The 22627-nt window shown below is 41.6% G+C and overlaps 1 protein-coding gene across 2 annotated transcripts; it reads right to left on the bottom strand.

The window, feature by feature from the left end:
• Positions 1-237: 237 nt before the first annotated feature.
• On the bottom strand, positions 238-16203 carry LOC139372440 (protocadherin-20-like). 2 transcript variants are annotated; one of them, XM_071112155.1, is made up of 5 exons: positions 16013-16203; positions 14121-15521; positions 12458-12651; positions 1961-2050; positions 238-1805 (listed from the first exon to the last, which is right to left on the bottom strand). In XM_071112155.1, the coding sequence occupies exons 1-5, from the start codon at positions 16058-16060 to the stop codon at positions 854-856; spliced, it is 2685 nt and encodes an 894-aa protein (XP_070968256.1). In that variant the 5' UTR covers positions 16061-16203; the 3' UTR covers positions 238-853. The 2 variants fall into 2 exon arrangements, with proteins under 2 accessions (XP_070968256.1, XP_070968257.1); XM_071112156.1 differs by having other exon boundaries at positions 720-1805; positions 14121-15465; positions 16013-16086.
• Positions 16204-22627: the final 6424 nt, after the last annotated feature.

Below are 22627 nucleotides of genomic sequence, written 5' to 3'. Positions count from 1 at the left end.
AACCCTATTCCCTATATATAGTGCACTACTTCAGACCAGAGCCCTATAGAACCCTATTCCCTATATAATGCACTACTTTAGACCAGAGCCTTATATAGGGAAATAGGGTGCCATTTGGGACACACTTAAGGAGGCAGGTAGAGGGTTTGTTTGGTGGCCAGGCAAGAAGCCTCCTCTTGAAACTGTATAACAACAAAATACAAATTTTAATCTCACACAAAATCCAGTAGATTTGAAGAAAATTACAGATTTTAATTGACTTCTGCACTGCACTCTGGGGTCAGCTTTTCCAATGCAATCGAAAGGGGTATGAAAAAAAAACATTGTTATATCAATCAATCAATCAATCAATCAATCAATCAATATTGTTATACACACCAAATGATCCTCATCCCTTTCCAACGATCCTGACATCCTTGTGAAAAAAAAATAAAAATAGAATCTCTCCCATTTTTTAAAATTTGTACGTTTTAAGGAGTAATTTCTTAGGGCTTTCTTGAAAAAGAAATACAATAATAATTATCTTGTCTATTTAAAGATTTTGTTATAAAGTTATAAAACATTTCTTATTATCTACAATATATACATCACATTGGGTCTTTTAATACGTTTTTAAAACGAGGACATGTCACAAACGGCACCCTAATTCCTATATAGTGCACCACCATGGGCCCTTGATTTAAAAATAGTGCACTAAATAGGCAAAAGGGGGGTGCAATTTGGGATCCAGGCCTTTTGCCTTTTTGAGGATGAAGATCTACACTTCACAATTCACATTGTTTATAAACAGTTACAATGTAACAGTTTTGTACGTTGGAGTCTTTGCCTCAAAGTCTTTGCGATGTCAACGTCGTCAAATGTTTGAGATTTCCGTCCGCTTTCTATCTGCGTCGCGCACGTCACCGTTCGTCTTCAAAGGCATTTCAACCTCTAGTCTTTTCATTTGACGTTTCCTCCATTTCTTCAGTTTCCTGCAGCATATATAAGCAGTCAACGTGACGACGATGCAGAATAGTCCCAGACAGGTCACTGACAGAGCTATGAGTAGAGGCTGACAGGGGAACAGGTCCTCCCTGCCGGGCCTCTCTGTCAGTTTACCCACGTACCACTGCTTCTCCTCCATCTGGATCTCAGCCTCCTCCCCGGTGAGAAGACTCTGGATGTAGCTCTCGTTTGAAACCGTCTCGTTGACGAAAAGGTTGACCAGGACCGTGGAGTGGAGAGGTTCGGGTTGACCGTGGTCCGAGACTTTAACCAGTAGACTGTAGAGACCGCGGTCACTCAGTTCTCTCTTCAACGTGATGTTCCCTGTGTCCGGGTCGATATCAAACGACCCCGGCTCGCCACCCTTCCTCTTGATGATGCTGTAGGCGATAACGGCGTTCATTCCCGTGTCTTTATCCACGGCGTAAACCTCTGTGATGGAGGTCCCTGGTAGGGTGCTAGGCAACACCAGCATGTAGGACTGGTTAGACTGGGGGAACAAGACGACGGGAGGGTTGTCGTTTACGTCAAGGAGGAGGACGGTAACCACGGTGAGGCAGGAGAGAGAGGGTTCCCCTCCGTCGACTGCCTCGATCCAGAGGTAGTACGTCCCCTGTTGCTCCCGGTCCAGAGGGGTACGGGCCCTGAGAGCGCCACGCCCCGCGTCGATCACGAAGATGTCGCTGCCGTTGACGATGGAGAGGGCCACCCAGCCGTTCTCGCCTGCGTCCGCGTCTGTTACCGAGAGGACGCCGATCTCGCCAAAACCCGGGAAATTCTCCGGCACAAAGAACGTGAAGTCTTTATTGATGAAGCGCGGGCTGTTGGGTAAAAAAATAAAAATCAATCAATCAATCAAAACAATCAATCAAAACAATCAATCAAATCAATCAATCAAATCAATCAAATCATATCAATCAATCAAAACAATCAACCAAAACAGCAGTTATCACAAAGTGTCTGGCCTTCCTCTTACCTGTTGTCATTGCGGTCCAGCACAGTGATGACCACTGTAGCTATAGACTCTCTCCTGGGGGTCCCTCGGTCCACCGCCCGAACCATGAACCTGCAGAGGATACAGTTTAGAGTTTACAAACTTTTATTATTATTGTCTCGTCACAATATTACAACAACAATAAACAAAACATATTGCAGATATATAAAATAAAATAAACACTATGAACATCCATAGGCAGTTATAATGCATTGTGTCATCCATATATCCAGTTTCTGCTTTAAATAACATTCAGCTTATTAAGGCTTCGTAAAGGCTTCATAAAGCCTACCTGACTAAGCTCTACATAAAGGCTTCATAAAGCCTACCTAACTAAGCTCTACATAAAGGCTTCATAAAGCCTACCTAACTAAGCTCTACATAAAGGGTTCATAAAACCTACCTAACTAAGCTCTACATAAAGGCTTCATAAAGCCTACCTAACTAAGCGCTACATAAAGGCTTCATAAAACCTACCTAACTAAGCTCTACATAAAGGCTTCATAAAGCCTACCTAACTAAGCTTGACATAAAGGGTTCATAAAGCCTACCTAACTAAGCTCTACATAAAGGCTTCATAAAGCCTACCTAACTAAGCTCTACATATAGGGTTCATAAAGCCTACCTAACTAAGCTCGACATAAAGGGTTCATAAAGCCTACCTAACTAAGCTCTACATAAAGGGTTCATAAAGCCTACCTGACTAAGCTCTACATAAAGGGTTCATAAAGCCTACCTAACTAAGCTCTACATAAAGGGTTCATAAAGCCTACCTGACTAAGCTCTACATAAAGGGTTCATAAAGCCTACCTAACTAAGCTCTACATAAAGGCTTCATAAAGCCTACCTAACTAAGCTCTACATAAAGGCTTCATAAAGCCTACCTAACTAAGCTCTACATAAAGGGTTCATAAAGCCTACCTGACTAAGCGCTACATGAAGGCTTCATAAAGCCTACCTAACTAAGCTCTACATAAATGTCTTACGAAGCATCTATAACCGTACGTCATGCTTTAAAAAGGGTTCATAATTGTGACATAACATGTTGTGCTGCAGGATGTGACACATGATCTAAAGAGAATTTATGTGAGTCAAGTCACGTTACAATTACCTTGATAAAAGCCCCCCAACATAAGGGGCTTTCAACTGAAACCAAGATACATGTTCCTCCCTACATAAACACGCAGACGACAATATAACAAGTCATACTGTGGGGTGTTGAACCCAGTCAGGTCTCTATATAACAAGTCATACTGTGGGGTGTTGGACCCAGTCAGGTCTTTATATAACAAGTCATACTGTGGGGTGTTGGACCCAGTCAGGTCTTTATATAACAAGTCATACTGTGGGGTGTTGGACCCAGTCAGGTCTTTATATAACAAGTCATACTGTGGGGTGTTGAACCCAGTCAGGTCTTTATATAACAAGTCATACTGTGGGGTGTTGGACCCAGTCAGGTCTTTATATAACAAGTCATACTGTGGGGTGTTGGACCCAGTCAGGTCTTTATATAACAAGTCATACTGTGGGGTGTTGGACCCAGTCAGGTCTTTATATATCAATATAACAAGTCATACTGTGGGGTGTTGGACCCAGTCAGGTCTTTATATAACAAGTCATACTGTGGGGTGTTGAACCCAGTCAGGTCTCTATATAACAAGTCATACTGTGGGGTGTTGGACCCAGTCAGGTCTTTATATAACAAGTCATACTGTGGGGTGTTGGACCCAGTCAGGTCTTTATATAACAAGTCATACTGTGGGGTGTTGAACCCAGTCAGGTCTTTATATAACAAGTCATACTGTGGGGTGTTGGACCCAGTCAGGTCTTTATATAACAAGTCATACTGTGGGGTGTTGGACCCAGTCAGGTCTTTATATAACAAGTCATACTGTGGGGTGTTGGACCCAGTCAGGTCTTTATATATCAATATAACAAGTCATACTGTGGGGTGTTGGACCCAGTCAGGTCTTTATATAACAAGTCATACTGTGGGGTGTTGGACCCAGTCAGGTCTTTATATAACAAGTCATACTGTGGGGTGTTGGACCCAGTCAGGTCTTTATATAACAATATAACAAGTCATACTGTGGGGTGTTGAACCCAGTCAGGTCTCTATATAACAAGTCATACTGTGGGGTGTTGAACCCAGTCAGGTCTTTATATAACAAGTCATACTGTGGGGTGTTGGACCCAGTCAGGTCTTTATATAACAAGTCATACTGTGGGGTGTTGGACCCAGTCAGGTCTTTATATAACAAGTCATACTGTGGGGTGTTGGACCCAGTCAGGTCTTTATATAACAAGTCATACTGTGGGGTGTTGGACCCAGTCAGGTCTTTATATAACAAGTCATACTGTGGGGTGTTGGACCCAGTCAGGTCTCTATATAACAAGTCATACTGTGGGGTGTTGGACCCAGTCAGGGCTTTATATAACAAGTCATACTGTGGGGTGCTGAACCCAGTCAGGTCTTTATATAACAAGTCATACTGTGGGGTGTTGGACCCAGTCAGGTCTCTATATAACAATATAACAAGTCATACTGTGGGGTGTTGGACCCAGTCAGGTCTTTATATAACAAGTCATACTGTGGGGTGTTGGACCCAGTCAGGCCTCTATATAACAATATAACAAGTCATACTGTGGGGTGTTGGACCCAGTCAGGTCTTTATATAACAATATAACAAGTCATACTGTGGGGTGTTGAACCCAGTCAGGTCTTTATATAACAATATAACAAGTCATACTGTGGGGTGTTGAACCCAGTCAGGTCTTTATATAACAAGTCATACTGTGGGGTGTTGGACCCAGTCAGGTCTTTATATAACAATATAACAAGTCATACTGTGGGGTGTTGGACCCAGTCAGGTCTTTATATAACAAGTCATACTGTGGGGTGTTGGACCCAGTCAGGTCTTTATATAACAATATAACAAGTCATACTGTGGGGTGCTGGACCCAGTCAGGTCTTTATATAACAAGTCATACTGTGGGGTGTTGGACCCAGTCAGGTCTTTATATAACAAGTCATACTGTGGGGTGTTGAACCCAGTCAGGTCTTTATATAACAAGTCATACTGTGGGGTGTTGAACCCAGTCAGGTCTTTATATAACAAGTCATACTGTGGGGTGTTGAACCCAGTCAGGTCTTTATATAACAATATAACAAGGCATACTGTGGGGTGCTGGACCCAGTCAGGTCTTTATATAACAAGTCATACTGTGGGGTGTTGGACCCAGTCAGGTCTTTATATAACAAGTCATACTGTGGGGTGTTGGACCCAGTCAGGTCTTTATATAACAAGTCATACTGTGGGGTGTTGGACCCAGTCAGGTCTCTATATAACAAGTCATACTGTGGGGTGTTGAACCCAGTCAGGTCTTTATATAACAATATAACAAGTCATACTGTGGGGTGTTGGACCCAGTCAGGTCTTTATATAACAAGTCATACTGTGGGGTGTTGGACCCAGTCAGGTCTTTATATAACAAGTCATACTGTGGGGTGTTGGACCCAGTCAGGTCTTTATATAACAAGTCATACTGTGGGGTGTTGAACCCAGTCAGGTCTTTATATAACAATATAACAAGTCATACTGTGGGGTGTTGGACCCAGTCAGGTCTTTATATAACAAGTCATACTGTGGGGTGTTGGACCCAGTCAGGTCTCTATATAACAAGTCATACTGTGGGGTGTTGGACCCAGTCAGGTCTTTATATAACAAGTCATACTGTGGGGTGTTGGACCCAGTCAGGTCTTTATATAACAATATAACAAGTCATACTGTGGGGTGTTGGACCCAGTCAGGTCTCTATATAACAATATAACAAGTCATACTGTGGGGTGTTGGACCCAGTCAGGTCTCTATATAACAAGTCATACTGTGGGGTGTTGGACCCAGTCAGGTCTTTATATAACAATATAACAAGTCATACTGTGGGGTGTTGGACCCAGTCAGGTCTTTATATAACAAGTCATACTGTGGGGTGTTGGACCCAGTCAGGTCTTTATATAACAAGTCATACTGTGGGGTGTTGGACCCAGTCAGGTCTTTATATAACAAGTCATACTGTGGGGTGTTGAACCCAGTCAGGTCTTTATATAACAATATAACAAGTCATACTGTGGGGTGTTGGACCCAGTCAGGTCTTTATATAACAAGTCATACTGTGGGGTGTTGGACCCAGTCAGGTCTCTATATAACAAGTCATACTGTGGGGTGTTGGACCCAGTCAGGTCTTTATATAACAAGTCATACTGTGGGGTGTTGGACCCAGTCAGGTCTTTATATAACAAGTCATACTGTGGGGTGTTGGACCCAGTCAGGTCTCTATATAACAAGTCATACTGTGGGGTGTTGGACCCAGTCAGGGCTTTATATAACAAGTCATACTGTGGGGTGCTGAACCCAGTCAGGTCTTTATATAACAAGTCATACTGTGGGGTGTTGGACCCAGTCAGGTCTCTATATAACAATATAACAAGTCATACTGTGGGGTGTTGGACCCAGTCAGGTCTTTATATAACAAGTCATACTGTGGGGTGTTGGACCCAGTCAGGCCTCTATATAACAATATAACAAGTCATACTGTGGGGTGTTGGACCCAGTCAGGTCTTTATATAACAATATAACAAGTCATACTGTGGGGTGTTGAACCCAGTCAGGTCTTTATATAACAATATAACAAGTCATACTGTGGGGTGTTGAACCCAGTCAGGTCTTTATATAACAAGTCATACTGTGGGGTGTTGGACCCAGTCAGGTCTTTATATAACAATATAACAAGTCATACTGTGGGGTGTTGGACCCAGTCAGGTCTTTATATAACAAGTCATACTGTGGGGTGTTGGACCCAGTCAGGTCTTTATATAACAATATAACAAGTCATACTGTGGGGTGCTGGACCCAGTCAGGTCTTTATATAACAAGTCATACTGTGGGGTGTTGGACCCAGTCAGGTCTTTATATAACAAGTCATACTGTGGGGTGTTGAACCCAGTCAGGTCTTTATATAACAAGTCATACTGTGGGGTGTTGAACCCAGTCAGGTCTTTATATAACAAGTCATACTGTGGGGTGTTGAACCCAGTCAGGTCTTTATATAACAATATAACAAGGCATACTGTGGGGTGCTGGACCCAGTCAGGTCTTTATATAACAAGTCATACTGTGGGGTGTTGGACCCAGTCAGGTCTTTATATAACAAGTCATACTGTGGGGTGTTGGACCAAGTCAGGTCTTTATATAACAAGTCATACTGTAGGGTGTTGAACCCAGTCAGGTCTCTATATAACAAGTCATACTGTGGGGTGTTGGACCCAGTCAGGTCTTTATATAACAAGTCATACTGTGGGGTGTTGGACCCAGTCAGGTCTCTATATAACAAGTCATACTGTGGGGTGTTGAACCCAGTCAGGTCTTTATATAACAAGTCATACTGTGGGGTGTTGAACCCAGTCAGGTCTTTATATAACAATATAACAAGTCATACTGTGGGGTGTTGTTGACCCAGTCAGGTCTTTATATAACAAGTCATACTGTGGGGTGTTGGACCCAGTCAGGTCTCTATATAACAAGTCATACTGTGGGGTGTTGGACCCAGTCAGGTCTTTATATAACAAGTCATACTGTGGGGTGTTGGACCCAGTCAGGTCTTTATATAACAATATAACAAGTCATACTGTGGGGTGTTGGACCCAGTCAGGTCTCTATATAACAATATAACAAGTCATACTGTGGGGTGTTGGACCCAGTCAGGTCTCTATATAACAAGTCATACTGTGGGGTGTTGGACCCAGTCAGGTCTTTATATAACAATATAACAAGTCATACTGTGGGGTGTTGGACCCAGTCAGGTCTTTATATAACAAGTCATACTGTGGGGTGCTGGACCCAGTCAGGTCTTTATATAACAAGTCATACTGTGGGGTGTTGGACCCAGTCAGGTCTTTATATAACAATATAACAAGTCATACTGTGGGGTGTTGGACCCAGTCAGGTCTTTATATAACAAGTCATACTGTGGGGTGTTGGACCCAGTCAGGTCTTTATATAACAAGTCATACTGTGGGGTGCTGGACCCAGTCAGGTCTTTATATAACAAGTCATACTGTGGGGTGTTGGACCCAGTCAGGTCTTTATATAACAAGTCATACTGTGGGGTGTTGGACCCAGGCAGGTCTTTATATAACAAGTCATACTGTGGGGTGTTGGACCCAGGCAGGTCTTTATATAACAAGTCATACTGTAGGGTGTTGAACCCAGTCAGGTCTCTATATAACAAGTCATACTGTGGGGTGTTGAACCCAGTCAGGTCTTTATATAACAATATAACAAGTCATACTGTGGGGTGTTGGACCCAGTCAGGTCTTTATATAACAATATAACAAGTCATACTGTGGGGTGTTGGACCCAGTCAGGTCTTTATATAACAAGTCATACTGTGGGGTGCTGGACCCAGTCAGGTCTTTATATAACAAGTCATACTGTGGGGTGTTGGACCCAGTCAGGTCTTTATATAACAATATAACAAGTCATACTGTGGGGTGTTGGACCCAGTCAGGTCTTTATATAACAAGTCATACTGTGGGGTGTTGGACCCAGTCAGGTCTTTATATAACAAGTCATACTGTGGGGTGCTGGACCCAGTCAGGTCTTTATATAACAAGTCATACTGTGGGGTGTTGGACCCAGTCAGGTCTTTATATAACAAGTCATACTGTGGGGTGTTGGACCCAGTCAGGTCTTTATATAACAAGTCATACTGTGGGGTGTTGGACCCAGGCAGGTCTTTATATAACAAGTCATACTGTGGGGTGTTGGACCCAGGCAGGTCTTTATATAACAAGTCATACTGTAGGGTGTTGAACCCAGTCAGGTCTCTATATAACAAGTCATACTGTGGGGTGTTGAACCCAGTCAGGTCTTTATATAACAATATAACAAGTCATACTGTGGGGTGTTGGACCCAGTCAGGTTTCTATATAACAATATAACAAGTCATACTGTGGGGTGTTGGACCCAGGCAGGTCTTTATATAACAAGTCATACTGTAGGGTGTTGAACCCAGTCAGGTCTCTATATAACAAGTCATACTGTGGGGTGTTGAACCCAGTCAGGTCTTTATATAACAATATAACAAGTCATACTGTGGGGTGTTGGACCCAGTCAGGTCTTTATATAACAAGTCATACTGTGGGGTGTTGGACCCAGGCAGGTCTTTATATAACAAGTCATACTGTAGGGTGTTGGACCCAGTCAGGTCTTTATATAACAAGTCATACTGTGGGGTGTTGAACCCAGTCAGGTCTCTATATAACAATATAACAAGTCATACTGTGGGGTGTTGAACCCAGGCAGGTCTTTATATAACAATATAACAAGTCATACTGTGGGGTGTTGAACCCAGTCAGGTCTCTATATAACAATATAACAAGTCATACTGTGGGGTGTTGAACCCAGTCAGGTCTTTATATAACAATATAACAAGTCATACTGTGGGGTGTTGGACCCAGTCAGGTCTTTATATAACAAGTCATACTGTGGGGTGTTGAACCCAGTCAGGTCTCTATATAACAATATAACAAGTCATACTGTGGGGTGTTGGACCCAGTCAGGTCTCTATATAACAAGTCATACTGTGGGGTGTTGAACCCAGTCAGGTCTCTATATAACAATATAACAAGTCATACTGTGGGGTGCTGGACCCAGTCAGGTCTTTATATAACAATATAACAAGTCATACTGTGGGGTGTTGGACCCAGTCAGGTCTCTATATAACAAGTCATACTGTGGGGTGTTGAACCCAGTCAGGTCTTTATATAACAAGTCATACTGTGGGGTGTTGGACCCAGGCAGGTCTTTATATAACAAGTCATACTGTAGGGTGTTGGACCCAGTCAGGTCTCTATATAACAAGTCATACTGTGGGGTGTTGAACCCAGTCAGGTCTCTATATAACAATATAACAAGTCATACTGTGGGGTGTTGAACCCAGTCAGGTCTCTATATAACAATATAACAAGTCATACTGTGGGGTGTTGGACCCAGGCAGGTCTTTATATAACAAGTCATACTGTGGGGTGTTGGACCCAGTCAGGTCTTTATATAACAAGTCACACTGTGGGGTGTTGAACCCAGTCAGGTCTCTATATAACAATATAACAAGTCATACTGTGGGGTGTTGGACCCAGTCAGGTCTTTATATAACAAGTCATACTGTGGGGTGTTGGACCCAGTCAGGTCTTTATATAACAAGTCATACTGTGGGGTGTTGAACCCAGTCAGGTCTTTATATAACAAGTCATACTGTGGGGTGTTGGACCCAGTCAGGTCTTTATATAACAATATAACAAGTCATACTGTGGGGTGCTGGACCCAGTCAGGTCTTTATATAACAAGTCATACTGTGGGGTGTTGAACCCAGTCAGGTCTCTATATAACAAGTCATACTGTGGGGTGTTGGACCCAGTCAGGTCTCTATATAACAAGTCATACTGTGGGGTGTTGAACCCAGTCAGGTCTCTATATAACAAGTCACACTGTGGGGTGCTGGACCCAGTCAGGTCTTTATATAACAAGTCATACTGTGGGGTGTTGGACCCAGTCAGGTCTTTATATAACAAGTCATACTGTAGGGTGTTGAACCCAGTCAGGTCTCTATATAACAAGTCATACTGTGGGGTGTTGGACCCAGTCAGGTCTCTATATAACAATATAACTACTCTCAAAAATCAAAGTTTCTTAGATTTCTCTCAGACCTCAAAAGTGGTCCCCTGATACGGTTTAAACACATAAAATATGTTTATGTTGTTTTTCAATTAACAAACACAGTCAGGGATAAATCGTACGGAGTTTTGATTCACAACACATTTCTTTACCTGTGGAGTAACTGACTAACAACACACCTGAGCAGTCACTGCCTACAGGTAGGAATGCAGCCGGACATGTAAGGCGAGCCGGCATACCCTCCAGGTTGTACCATAAATACATACCACCAGCCTTCAGAGATACCATAAATACATACCACCAGCCTTCAGAGATACCATGCTGTACCGTAAATACATACCACCAGCCTTCAGAGATACCATAAATACATACCACCAGCCTTCAGAGATACCATGCTGTACCGTAAATACATACCACCAGCCTTCAGCGATACCATAAATACATACCACCAGCCTTCAGAGATACCATGCTGTACCGTAAATACATACCACCAACCTTCAGAGATACCATAAATACATACCACCAGCCTTCAGAGATACCATAAATACATACCACCAGCCTTCAGAGATACCATGCTGTACCGTAAATACATACCACCAGCCTTCAGAGATACCATGCTGTACCGTAAATACATACCACCAGCCTTCAGCGATACCATAAATACATACCACCAGCCTTCAGAGATACCATGCTGTACCGTAAATACATACCACCAGCCTTCAGAGATACCATAAATACATACCACCAGCCTTCAGAGATACCATGCTGTACCGTAAATACATACCACCAACCTTCAGAGATACCATAAATACATACCACCAGCCTTCAGAGATACCATGCTGTCCTATAAATACATACCACCAGCCTTCAGAGATACCATGCTTTCCTGTAAATACATACCGCCAGCCTTCAGAGATACCATGCTGTCCTGTAAATACATACCACCAGCCTTCAGAGATACCATGCTGTCCTATAAATACATACCACCAGCCTTGGTTTTAGGGCAATATAGTATATTTTAAAAGCTGTGGGAAAACCAGAAAAAAACGGGGAAATCTGAAACCTGGAAAAACAAAACCGAGAAAACGGGGGGAAAACCCCCCCGAAATACGGATTTTAAAGGGGCCCTACCAATGTTTTTGGTGAAGGACTGCACTTTAGAGTGTGTGATTCTGCAGCATTTTGGGGACAGTTGAGATCAGGTCCACTATTGGCCGTGCGCCCAAGAGGGAAAGAGGTTGGGCCTGTCCTACAAAGGGTTTAGAGTAATATAACACACGGTATTTATCCAAAGCCATTTGCAGTCACGCCTGAATACATTTTTACATACGGGAGTGGAGTCTAACCCACCAATGCTGGTGTTGCAATTCTCTACCAAAATGCATGATGGGTTATCAATGCTTTGTGATGCCTCAATTTAACATGATTTATAAAGCCTTATATTAAGCATTGCTCATGCCACCCTTGATAAAGAACAGGTTTATGTCATCTTTGACATAGATAGATTTAATTCCACAAACTCTGTTTAAATGTGTTGTTTTTTTGTTTCACTTTTTTGGTGTTATCAAGGAATCAAATCATAAGTATGGTGTTATTATGCACTTTGAGATTATTTTCTGTAATTAAAAAGCTAAACAAGTAAATAATTATTATTACTATAAACATATATAGGCAATTTATAACGCATTTGAATCCATACAATATCAGTCATAATACGTTACGATTACATCATCAATATGCGACAGACCTGTAGGTCTGCTTCTCTTCTCGGTCCAGAGACGTGGACACGGTCAGCACGCCGGTCAGCCTCTCCAGGAGGAAAATGGAGGGAGCGTCTGACCCCAGCGTGTAGATGACCTCTCCTCTGGCCTCACTGTCCTGGTCTGTGGCCTGGAGCTGGGTCAGGAAGCTGTTGGGAGGGTTATTCTCCTCCACGGAGACCTGAGAATAAAATAAGTATGGTGTTAACAAGGACTCAAATAATAAGTATGGTGTTAATTAACAAGGACTCAAATAATAAGTATGGTGTTAATTAACAAGGACTCAAATAATAAGTATGGTGTTAACAAGGACTCAAATAATAAGTATGGTGTTAACAAGGACTCAAATAATAAGTATGGTGTTAACAAGGACTCAAATAATAAGTATGGTGTTAATTAACAAGGAATCAAATAATAAGTATGGTGTTATCAAGGACTCAAATAATAAGTATGGTGTTAACAAGGAATCAAATAATAAGTATGGTGTTATCAAGGACTCAAATAATAAGTATGGTGTTATCAAGGACTCAAATAATAAGTATGGTGTTATCAAGGACTCAAATAATAAGTATGGTGTTAACAAGGACTCAAATAATAAGTATGGTGTTAACAAGGAATCAAATAATAAGTATGGTGTTATCAAGGACTCAAATAATAAGTATGGTGTTATCAAGGACTCAAATAATAAGTATGGTGTTAACAAGGACTCAAATAATAAGTATGGTGTTAACAAGGACTCAAATAATAAGTATGGTGTTAACAAGGAATCAAATAATAAGTATGGTATTAACAAGGACTCAAATAATAAGTATGGTGTTAACAAGGACTCAAATAATAAGTATGGTGTTAACAAGGACTCAAATAATAAGTATGGTGTTAACAAGGACTCAAATAATAAGTATGGTGTTATCAAGGACTCAAATAATAAGTATGGTGTTAACAAGGACTCAAATAATAAGTATGGTGTTAATTAACAAGGACTCAAATAATAAGTATGGTGTTAATTAACAAGGACTCAAATAATAAGTATGGTGTTATCAAGGACTCATAATAAGTAGGTAAACACATAAATAAATAAGTACATTTAAAAATAAATAAATAATACGTAAATACTAAAATACATTTGTAAATACTATAATAAATAAGTAAATACTGAAATAAATGTGTAAATACTAAAATAAATGTGTAAATACTGAAATAAATGTGTAAATGCTAAAATAAATGTGTAAATACTGTAATAAATAAGTAAATACTAAAATAATTGTGTAAATACTGTAATAATAAGTAAATACTATAATAAATATGTACATTTTAAAATACATGTGTAAATACTATAATAAATAAGTAAATACTAAAATAAATGTGTAAATACTGAAATAAATTTGTAAATACTAAAATAAATAAGTAAATTCTAAAATAAATAGGTAAGTACTGAAATAAATACGTGAGTAGACCTTTTTAGATTTTATCAGTCAGCAACAATTATTTTTCAACAACAAAATAAATCCTCTATATTTTGTATTATTGTACTGAAATGGCTTAAGAAAATCAATGTACTGTCAATAATATGCTCAATGTTCATGTCCAAACCCCAACCGTAACCATAGAAACCGTTTAAACATTAGTGTGTTTATAAATGCATTCACTCACCTCATACAGAGACTGTTTGAAGACCGGCGCGTTGTCGTTCTCATCCAGAACCAGGATCTTAACGAAGGTCTTAATGACGAGACCTCTGGGGTTCCTGAGCACTACGGTCAGCTCGTAGTCCTGCCTCTGCTCGTAGTCCAGCGGCTCCGTCGTCTCTAACAGATACTCGTTCTTCAACCGTTTGTAAGGTGACAGTCGGAACGGGCCGGATCCTTCAAGTAGACATTCCGTCCCTTGTCCTTTCTGGTCCGTGTTCGACACGGTGAAAAACGCGATTGGGGAAAACGGCGGTTCGGACTCCTTCATCTTGACCACGCCATCTTTCTCCGCCGCGATGTAGCGCGGCGTAATAACAGGCGGATCGGAAGCTACCCGGATCACGTGCACCGTCACCGTGGCGACGGCAGGGACGCAACCGGGCCCGTTGGCGAGGACAGTGAGTTTGTAGAACTTCCCGGTTGCGGTGTTGATCTGACCGGCCAGTTTGATCACCCCGGTAATCCGGTCCAGATGGAACAGAGCTCTAGCCTCCCGGGGAACGCGGTCGCTGTACGCATAGCTGATCACGGCGTTGGCGCCCTGGTCGGGGTCGAAGGCGTGTAACCTGGACAGGTGCTCTCCTTTAGTCGTATTCCCGTAGAGCGTCACATTGACCTGTGACTCTGTGAACTGAGGACAGTTATCGTTGACATCAGTGATTATAATCCTCAACGTGGCGGTGCCAAGGAGAGGTGGTAACCCACCGTCCTCTGCTATAATATCCGTTACGTATTCCTCCTGTCGTTCCCGGTCCAGCTCGTCGGTCACGATGAGGAAGGGTGTCAGCTCACCCCCCTCGTTCTCCTCTACGTCCAGAGTGAACACCCCGAAGTCGTTGACCAGCCAGTAAGTCTGAACCCCGTGAAACCCCAGATCAGGGTCCGTCGCTGACTGCTCCACCGCGAACCTCGCGTTGACCTGGGTGTTCTCCGGGACGGAAACCCTAATCTCGCCCGTCGGGAAGCGCGGCCGATTATCGTTAACGTCCTCGACCAAGATTTTGACCTTAACCAGCTGGAAATACTGCTGGGGTAGAACGAACACATCCAGGGAGAGGACGCAGCCCTGGTTGTACTCCGAGGAGTCGGGGCAGAGCGTCTCCCTGTCGATCTCATTCCCAGACGTAAACAGCTGTCCCGTAGTGCTGTTCAGAGTGACATACTGATCACTGGGCTTCTTCTGGGGCAGATTGAATAAAACATGGGGATCGAGGGATAAATCCAAGTGTAAGTCGGAGCCCATGGACCCGATGAGTGTCCCTGAGGGTAATCCTTCTTTTATCTTATAGACCAGCTCTTTCGCTTGGCTGAAATTAGCAAAACAGCAGAGGGGGCTGGTGTAAAGGAGGAGTATACACAAACCCTGAAATACAGACACAGTACAGAAACATGGGGGTTTAACAAATAGACTTCCAGACATGAGAGAATCAGTCTCAGGGGGGGAGGGGAGGGGGGGGGGGACAACAAACATGTTGACGATACAGTTATATTATGGAGTCAATAGCCGAGAATGTAAAGAAAATCACTGATTAAATTAGACTTTCTAAACAGGCAAATATATGCTTTTTAAAATTTTAAATACACATTTTTTACTCTTTAACTCTTTAAATAATAACAAGTATGAACTTAGTCTAGGCTTTGAACCACAGACATTAAGATGTATTGAAAATAACATACACGTTACTACTCATCAATTACGTGACACACGTCGAAGTTGCCAGTTGATTTAAGCGCAAGCCAAACTCTCATTTGACATTGAACTATGAGGTTTTAAAAAAATAAAAAGCTTCCTCTATTAATTTTTTTTTGCACAGAAAGACTACTTTTACAAGACTATAATGAGAACACACTTACCCACAGTACTCCTCTCGAGCTAAGTCCGGGTCCTGTTTTGTTGAACATGTTTATTCCACCTGGCTCGACGTGGTTTGACCTACAGACCGGGGCGGAGAGCCCGGAGCTAAACGCATCAGAGGTTTTTGTCGTGTGCTGAGTTGATCAGCGTAGCAGCAGCACATAGCCTCTGCAGAGTTCGTTGCTGTCTTGTCGCCTTCTGAACTGAACAGAGTCATTCATCCCAACACTGAGTCAGGAACACGCCCACAATATGCAAATAACCCCCCTGACGGCAACCAATGAGAGTAGAGAGTCGCTGGGATGGGCAGGGAGAGGCGGTTCAAGGATCTTGCCCTGTTTTTTTGCAGAGAGAGGGATTGTGTGTGTGTGTGTGTGTGTGTGTGTGTGTGTGTGTGTGTGTGTGTGTGTGCCTGTTATTTCAGTAAATTATGAATTACTGGAAGCCTCCAATAGAGCACATGAACCCAACCTTTCTGAAATGTATACTTTCCCTTAATGACCTGTACATAGATGATGATGAGTCTAGGATCTTATACTACACCAATTACAACACTTGAGAATCTTCTGTGTTTGAATTCTTGGATATTATATGCTTTAAACAATGCCCTTACAGCAGTATGTTTACAACATTAACTGTCCCCTTACAGCAGTATGTTTCCAACATTACATGTCCCCTTACAGCAGTATGTTTCCAACATTACATGTCCCCTTACAGCAGTATGTTTCCAACATTAACTGTCCCCTTACAGCAGTATGTTTCCAACATTAAATGTCCCCTTACAGCAGTATGTTTACAACATTAAATGTCCCCCTACAGCAGTATGTTTCCAACATTAACTGTCCCCTTACAGCAGTATGTTTACAACATTAAATGTCCCCTTACAGCAGTATGTTTACAACATTAACTGTCCCCTTACAGCAGTATGTTTCCAACATTAAATGTCCCCTTACAGTAGTATGTTTCCAACATTAAATGTCCCCTTACAGCAGTATGTTTCCAACATTAAATGTCCCCTTACAGCAGTATGTTTCCAACATTAAATGTCCCCTTACAGCAGTATGTTTCCAACATTAACTGTCCCCTTACAGCAGTATGTTTACAACATTAACTGTCCCCTTACAGCAGTATGTTTCCAACATTAAATGTCCCCTTACAGCAGTATGTTTACAACATTAACTGTCCCCTTACAGCAGTATGTTTCCAACATTAAATGTCCCCTTACAGCAGTATGTTTACAACATTAACTGTCCCCTTACAGCAGTATGTTTCCAACATTAAATGTCCCCTTACAGCAGTATGTTTCCAACATTAAATGTCCCCTTACAGCAGTATGTTTCCAACATTAAATGTCCCCTTACAGCAGTATGTTTCCAACATTAAATGTCCACTTACAGCAGTATGTTTCCAACATTAAATGTCCCCTTACAGCAGAAAGTTTCCAACATTAAATGTCCCCTTACAGCAGTATGTTTCCAACATTAAATGTCCCCTTACAGCAGTATGTTTACAACATTAAATGTCCCCTTACAGCAGTATGTTTCCAACATTAAATGTCCCCTCACAGCAGTATGTTTCCAACATTAAATGTCCCCTTACAGCAGTATGTTTCCAACATTAAATGTCCCCTTACAGCAGTATGTTTACAACATTAAATGTCCCCTCACAGCAGTATGTTTCCAACATTAAATGTCCCCTTACAGCAGTATGTTTACAACATTAAATGTCCCCTTACAGCAGTATGTTTACAACATTAAATGTCCCTTACAGCAGTATGTTTCCAACATTAACTGTCCCCTTACAGCAGTATGTTTACAACATTAACTGTCCCCTTACAGCAGTATGTTTCCAACATTAAATGTCCCCTTACAGCAGTATGTTTCCAACATTAAATGTCCCTTACAGCAGTATGTTTACAACATTAAATGTCCCTTACAGCAGTATGTTTACAACATTAAATGTCCCCTTACAGCAGTATGTTTACAACATTAAATGTCCCCTTACAGCAGTATGTTTCCAACATTAACTGTCCCCTTACAGCAGTATGTTTACAACATTAAATGTCCCCTTACAGCAGTATGTTTACAACATTAAATGTCCCCTTACAGCAGTATGTTTCCAACATTAAATGTCCCCTTACAGCAGTATGTTTACAACATTAACTGTCCCCTTACAGCAGTATGTTTCCAACATTAAATGTCCCCTTACAGCAGTATGTTTACAACATTAAATGTCCCCTTACAGCAGTATGTTTCCAACATTAAATGTCCCCTTACAGCAGTATGTTTCCAACATTAAATGTCCCCTTACAGCAGTATGTTTCCAACATTAAATGTCCCCTTACAGCAGTATGTTTCCAACATTAAATGTCCCCTTACAGCAGTATGTTTACAATATTAAATGTCCCCTCACAGCAGTATGTTTACAACATTAAATGTCCCCTTACAGCAGTATGTTTACAACATTAAATGTCCCCTTACAGCAGTATGTTTACAACATTAAATGTCCCCTTACAGCAGTATGTTTACAACATTAAATGTCCCCTTACAGCAGTATGTTTCCAACATTAAATGTCCCCTTACAGCAGTATGTTTCCAACATTAAATGTCCCTTACAGCAGCATGTTTCCAACATTAAATGTCCCCTTACAGCAGTATGTTTACAACATTAAATGTCCCCTTACAGCAGTATGTTTCCAACATTAAATGTCCCCTTACAGCAGTATGTTTCCAACATTAAATGTCCCCTTACAGCAGTATGTTTACAACATTAAATGTCCCCTTACAGCAGTATGTTTCCAACATTAACTGTCCCCTTACAGCAGTATGCTTTACTGTAGGACTGTAGATCATTAACACCACACTGTAGGACTGTAGATCATTAACACCACACTGTAGGACTGTAGATCATTAACACCACACTGTAGGACCGTAGATCATTAACACCATACTGTAGATCATTAACACCATACTGTAGGTAATTAACACCATACTGTAGGTCATTAACACCATACTGTAGATCATTAACACCATACTGTAGGACTGTAGATCATTAACACCATACTGTAGATCATTAACACCACACTGTAGGACTGTAGATCATTAACACCATACTGTAGATCATTAACACCACACTGTAGGACTGTAGATCATTAACACCATACTGTAGATCATTAACACCACACTGTAGGACTGTAGATCATTAACACCATACTGTAGATCATTAACACCATACTGTAGGTAATTAACACCATACTGTAGATCATTAACACCATACTGTAGGTAATTAACACCATACTGTAGATCATTAACACCATACTGTAGATCATTAACACCATACTGTAGATCATTAACACCATACTGTAGGACTGTAGATCATTAACACCATACTGTAGATCATTAACACCATACTGTAGATCATTAACACCATACTGTAGGACTGTAGAACATTAACACCATACTGTAGATCATTAACACCATACTGTAGATCATTAACACCATACTGTAGATCATTAACACCATGCTGTAGGACTGTAGATCATTAACACCATACTGTAGATCATTAACACCATACTGTAGATCATTAACACCATACTGTAGGACTGTAGATCATTAACACCATACTGTAGATCATTAACACCATACTGTAGATCATTAACACCATACTGTAGATCATTAACACCATACTGTAGATCATTAACACCATACTGTAGATCATTAACACCATACTGTAGGTCATTAACACCATACTGTAGATCATTAACACCACACTGTAGATCATTAACACCATACTGTAGATCATTAACACCATACTGTAGATCATTAACACCACACTGTAGATCATTAACACCATACTGTAGATCATTAACACCATACTGTATATCATTAACACCATACTGTAGATCATTAACACCATACTGTAGATCATTAACACCATACTGTAGATCATTAACACCATACTGTAGATCATTAACACCATACTGTAGATCATTAACACCATACTGTAGGACTGTAGATCATTAACACCATACTGTAGATCATTAACACCATACTGTAGATCATTAACACCATACTGTAGATCATTAACACCATACTGTAGGACTGTAGATCATTAACACCATACTGTAGGACTGTAGATCATTAACACCATACTGTAGATCATTAACACCATACTGTAGATCATTAACACCATACTGTAGATCATTAACACCATACTGTAGATCATTAACACCATACTGTAGGACTGTAGATCATTAACACCATACTGTAGATCATTAACACCATACTGTAGATCATTAACACCATACTGTAGATCATTAACACCATACTGTAGATCATTAACACCATACTGTAGATCATTAACACCACACTGTAGGACTGTAGATCATTAACACCATACTGTAGATCATTAACACCATACTGTAGGACTGTAGATCATTAACACCATACTGTAGATCATTAACACCATACTGTAGGACTGTAGATCATTAACACCATACTGTAGATCATTAACACCACACTGTAGGACTGTAGATCATTAAATTGAACGACATTCACTACATAGGGAGAAGGGTACCAATTCTGTCCCAAATGACACCCTATTCCCTACATAGTGCAGTACTTTAGACGGGATCCCTATGGCATCCTATTCCCTACATAGTGCACTACTTTTGACCAGAGCCAAGAAAGAAAGAGAAAGTGAGGGAGAGAGAAAGAAAGAGAGAGAGAGAGGGAGAGAGAGAGAGAGAGAGAGAGAGAGAGAGAGAGAGAGAGAGAGAGAGAGAGAGAGAGAGAGAGAGAGAGAGAGAGAGAGAGGGGAGAGAGAGAGACTGATGCAGATATTGAGAGAGACAGAGTAGAGTGGAGGAGAAGAAGAGAGAGAGAGACAAAGAGAGAGTAGAGTGGAGGAGAAGAAGAGAGAGACAGAGAGAGTAGAGTGGAGGAGAAGAAGAGAGAGAGAGAGAGAGAGAGTAGAGTGGAGGAGAAGAGGAAGAGAGAGAGAGAGAGAGAGAGTAGAGTGGAGGAGAAGAAGAAGAGAGAGAGAGACAGAGAGAGAGAGTAGAGTGGAGGAGAAAAAGAGAGAGAGACAGAGAGAGAGTAGAGTGGAGGAGAAGAAGAGAGAGTGGGTGGGAAGGAGAATACACCTCATATCCTTAAATAGTCCGACTCCAACATCATCTCCGTGATGTGTTTTAACCACAGGGCCAGCTGTTAGCCGGGATTGGAAGCATATTGCCTGTCAGATAGTGAGATTGGACTTCTCAGCACGAGGAGGATTGGGACAGAGTCACACAATTCAAAGCTTACGCTGCCTTGATTGAGCAAAAGAGAGTGGACCACTGAGCTTGTTTATGTGTGTGTGTGTGTGTGTGTGTGTGTGTGTGTGTGTGTGTGTGTGTGTGTGTGTGTGTGTGTGTGTGTGTGTGTGTGTGTGTGTGTGTGTGTGTGTGTGTGTGTTGTTTAACAAAAGCCTCACATGTGCATAAAGGCAGGACAAAACCGAATGACGAATGAGAAATCCTCCATTTTATTGAAGGATTTGGTTGTTGACTATTTGGACATTCTGTGAGGTGATTGGTGAAACTGAGAATAGCTGTTTATCTCCATCCACTCAACAGCCAAAGATAGTCTATTTCACAACAATATTTATGCAAGGAAATTGTTCAATACGCCATTGTGTACAGTATGAAGATCAGCGAAACTAGGGCAAACCGACTGCCTTGAACGACCCCGGTAAACAGGAAGTCAGAGAAGAAATTAACATGTCCAGCGTGTCTACCCCAGTAAACAGGAAGTCAGAGAAGAAAGGAATGTGTCCAACATGTCAGCCCCAGTAAACAGGAAGTCAGAGAAGAAATGAATGTGTCCAACATGTCTACCCCAGTAAACAGGAAGTCAGAGAAGAAATTAATATGTCCAGCGTGTCTACCCCAGTAAACAGGAAGTCAGAGAAGAAATTAATGTGTCCAACATGTCTACCCCAGTAAACAGGAAGTCAGAGAAGAAATGAATGTGTCCAACATGTCTACCCCAGTAAACAGGAAGTCAGAGAAGAAAGGAATGTGTGCAGCGTGTCCACCCCAGTAAACAGGAAGTCAGAGAAGAAATGAATGTGTCCAGATCACCACTGGGATATAACAAAAAGCAGCTTGAGTAGGCGGTGTCAGAGGAAGGCCCTAAAAACGATCAAAGACCCCAGCCACCCTAGTCATAGACTGTTCTCTCTGCTACCGCACGGCAATCGGTACCGGAGCGCCAAGTCTAGGTCCAAGAGGCTTCTAAACAGCTTCTACCCCCCAAGCTATAAGACTACTGAACAGATAATCAGCTATAGAAACCATTGCCCTCTACATTTGTGAGGTCTGGTGTCCGCTCACCAACCAAGAATTCACAACATTTGACAAACACCAAACTGTCTTGATGTCCTGTCTTCTTGTCCTGTCTTGTTGTCCTGTCTTGTCCTGTATTTTTGTCCTGTCTTGTTGTCCTGTCACGATGTCCTGTTTTGTTGTCCTGTCTTGTTGTCCTGTCTTGTCCTGTATTTTTGTCCTGTCTTGTTGTCCTGTCTTGTTGTCCTGACTTGTTGTCCTGTCATGATGCCCTGACTTGATGTCC

This window comes from Oncorhynchus clarkii, chromosome 18 (assembly GCF_045791955.1).
Source record: "Oncorhynchus clarkii lewisi isolate Uvic-CL-2024 chromosome 18, UVic_Ocla_1.0, whole genome shotgun sequence".
Classification (NCBI taxonomy): Eukaryota; Metazoa; Chordata; class Actinopteri; order Salmoniformes; family Salmonidae; genus Oncorhynchus; species Oncorhynchus clarkii.
This window is presented reverse-complemented; position numbering and strand designations above follow the sequence as displayed.

What these genes read in the sequence shown, in the direction of transcription:
- LOC139372440 (XM_071112155.1), bottom strand. Translation starts at nt 16,060, where the DNA reads ATGTTCAACAAAACAGGACCCGGACTTAGCTCGAGAGGAGTACTGTGG. An exon ending in GCTCGAGAGGAGTACTGTGG is followed by an intron (nt 15,522 to 16,012) that starts GTAAGTGTGTTC and finishes TCTGTATTTCAG; the next exon opens with GGTTTGTGTATACTCCTCCT. An exon ending in CTGGACCGCAATGACAACAG is followed by an intron (nt 1,806 to 1,960) that starts GTAAGAGGAAGG and finishes TTTACCCAACAG; the next exon opens with CCCGCGCTTCATCAATAAAG.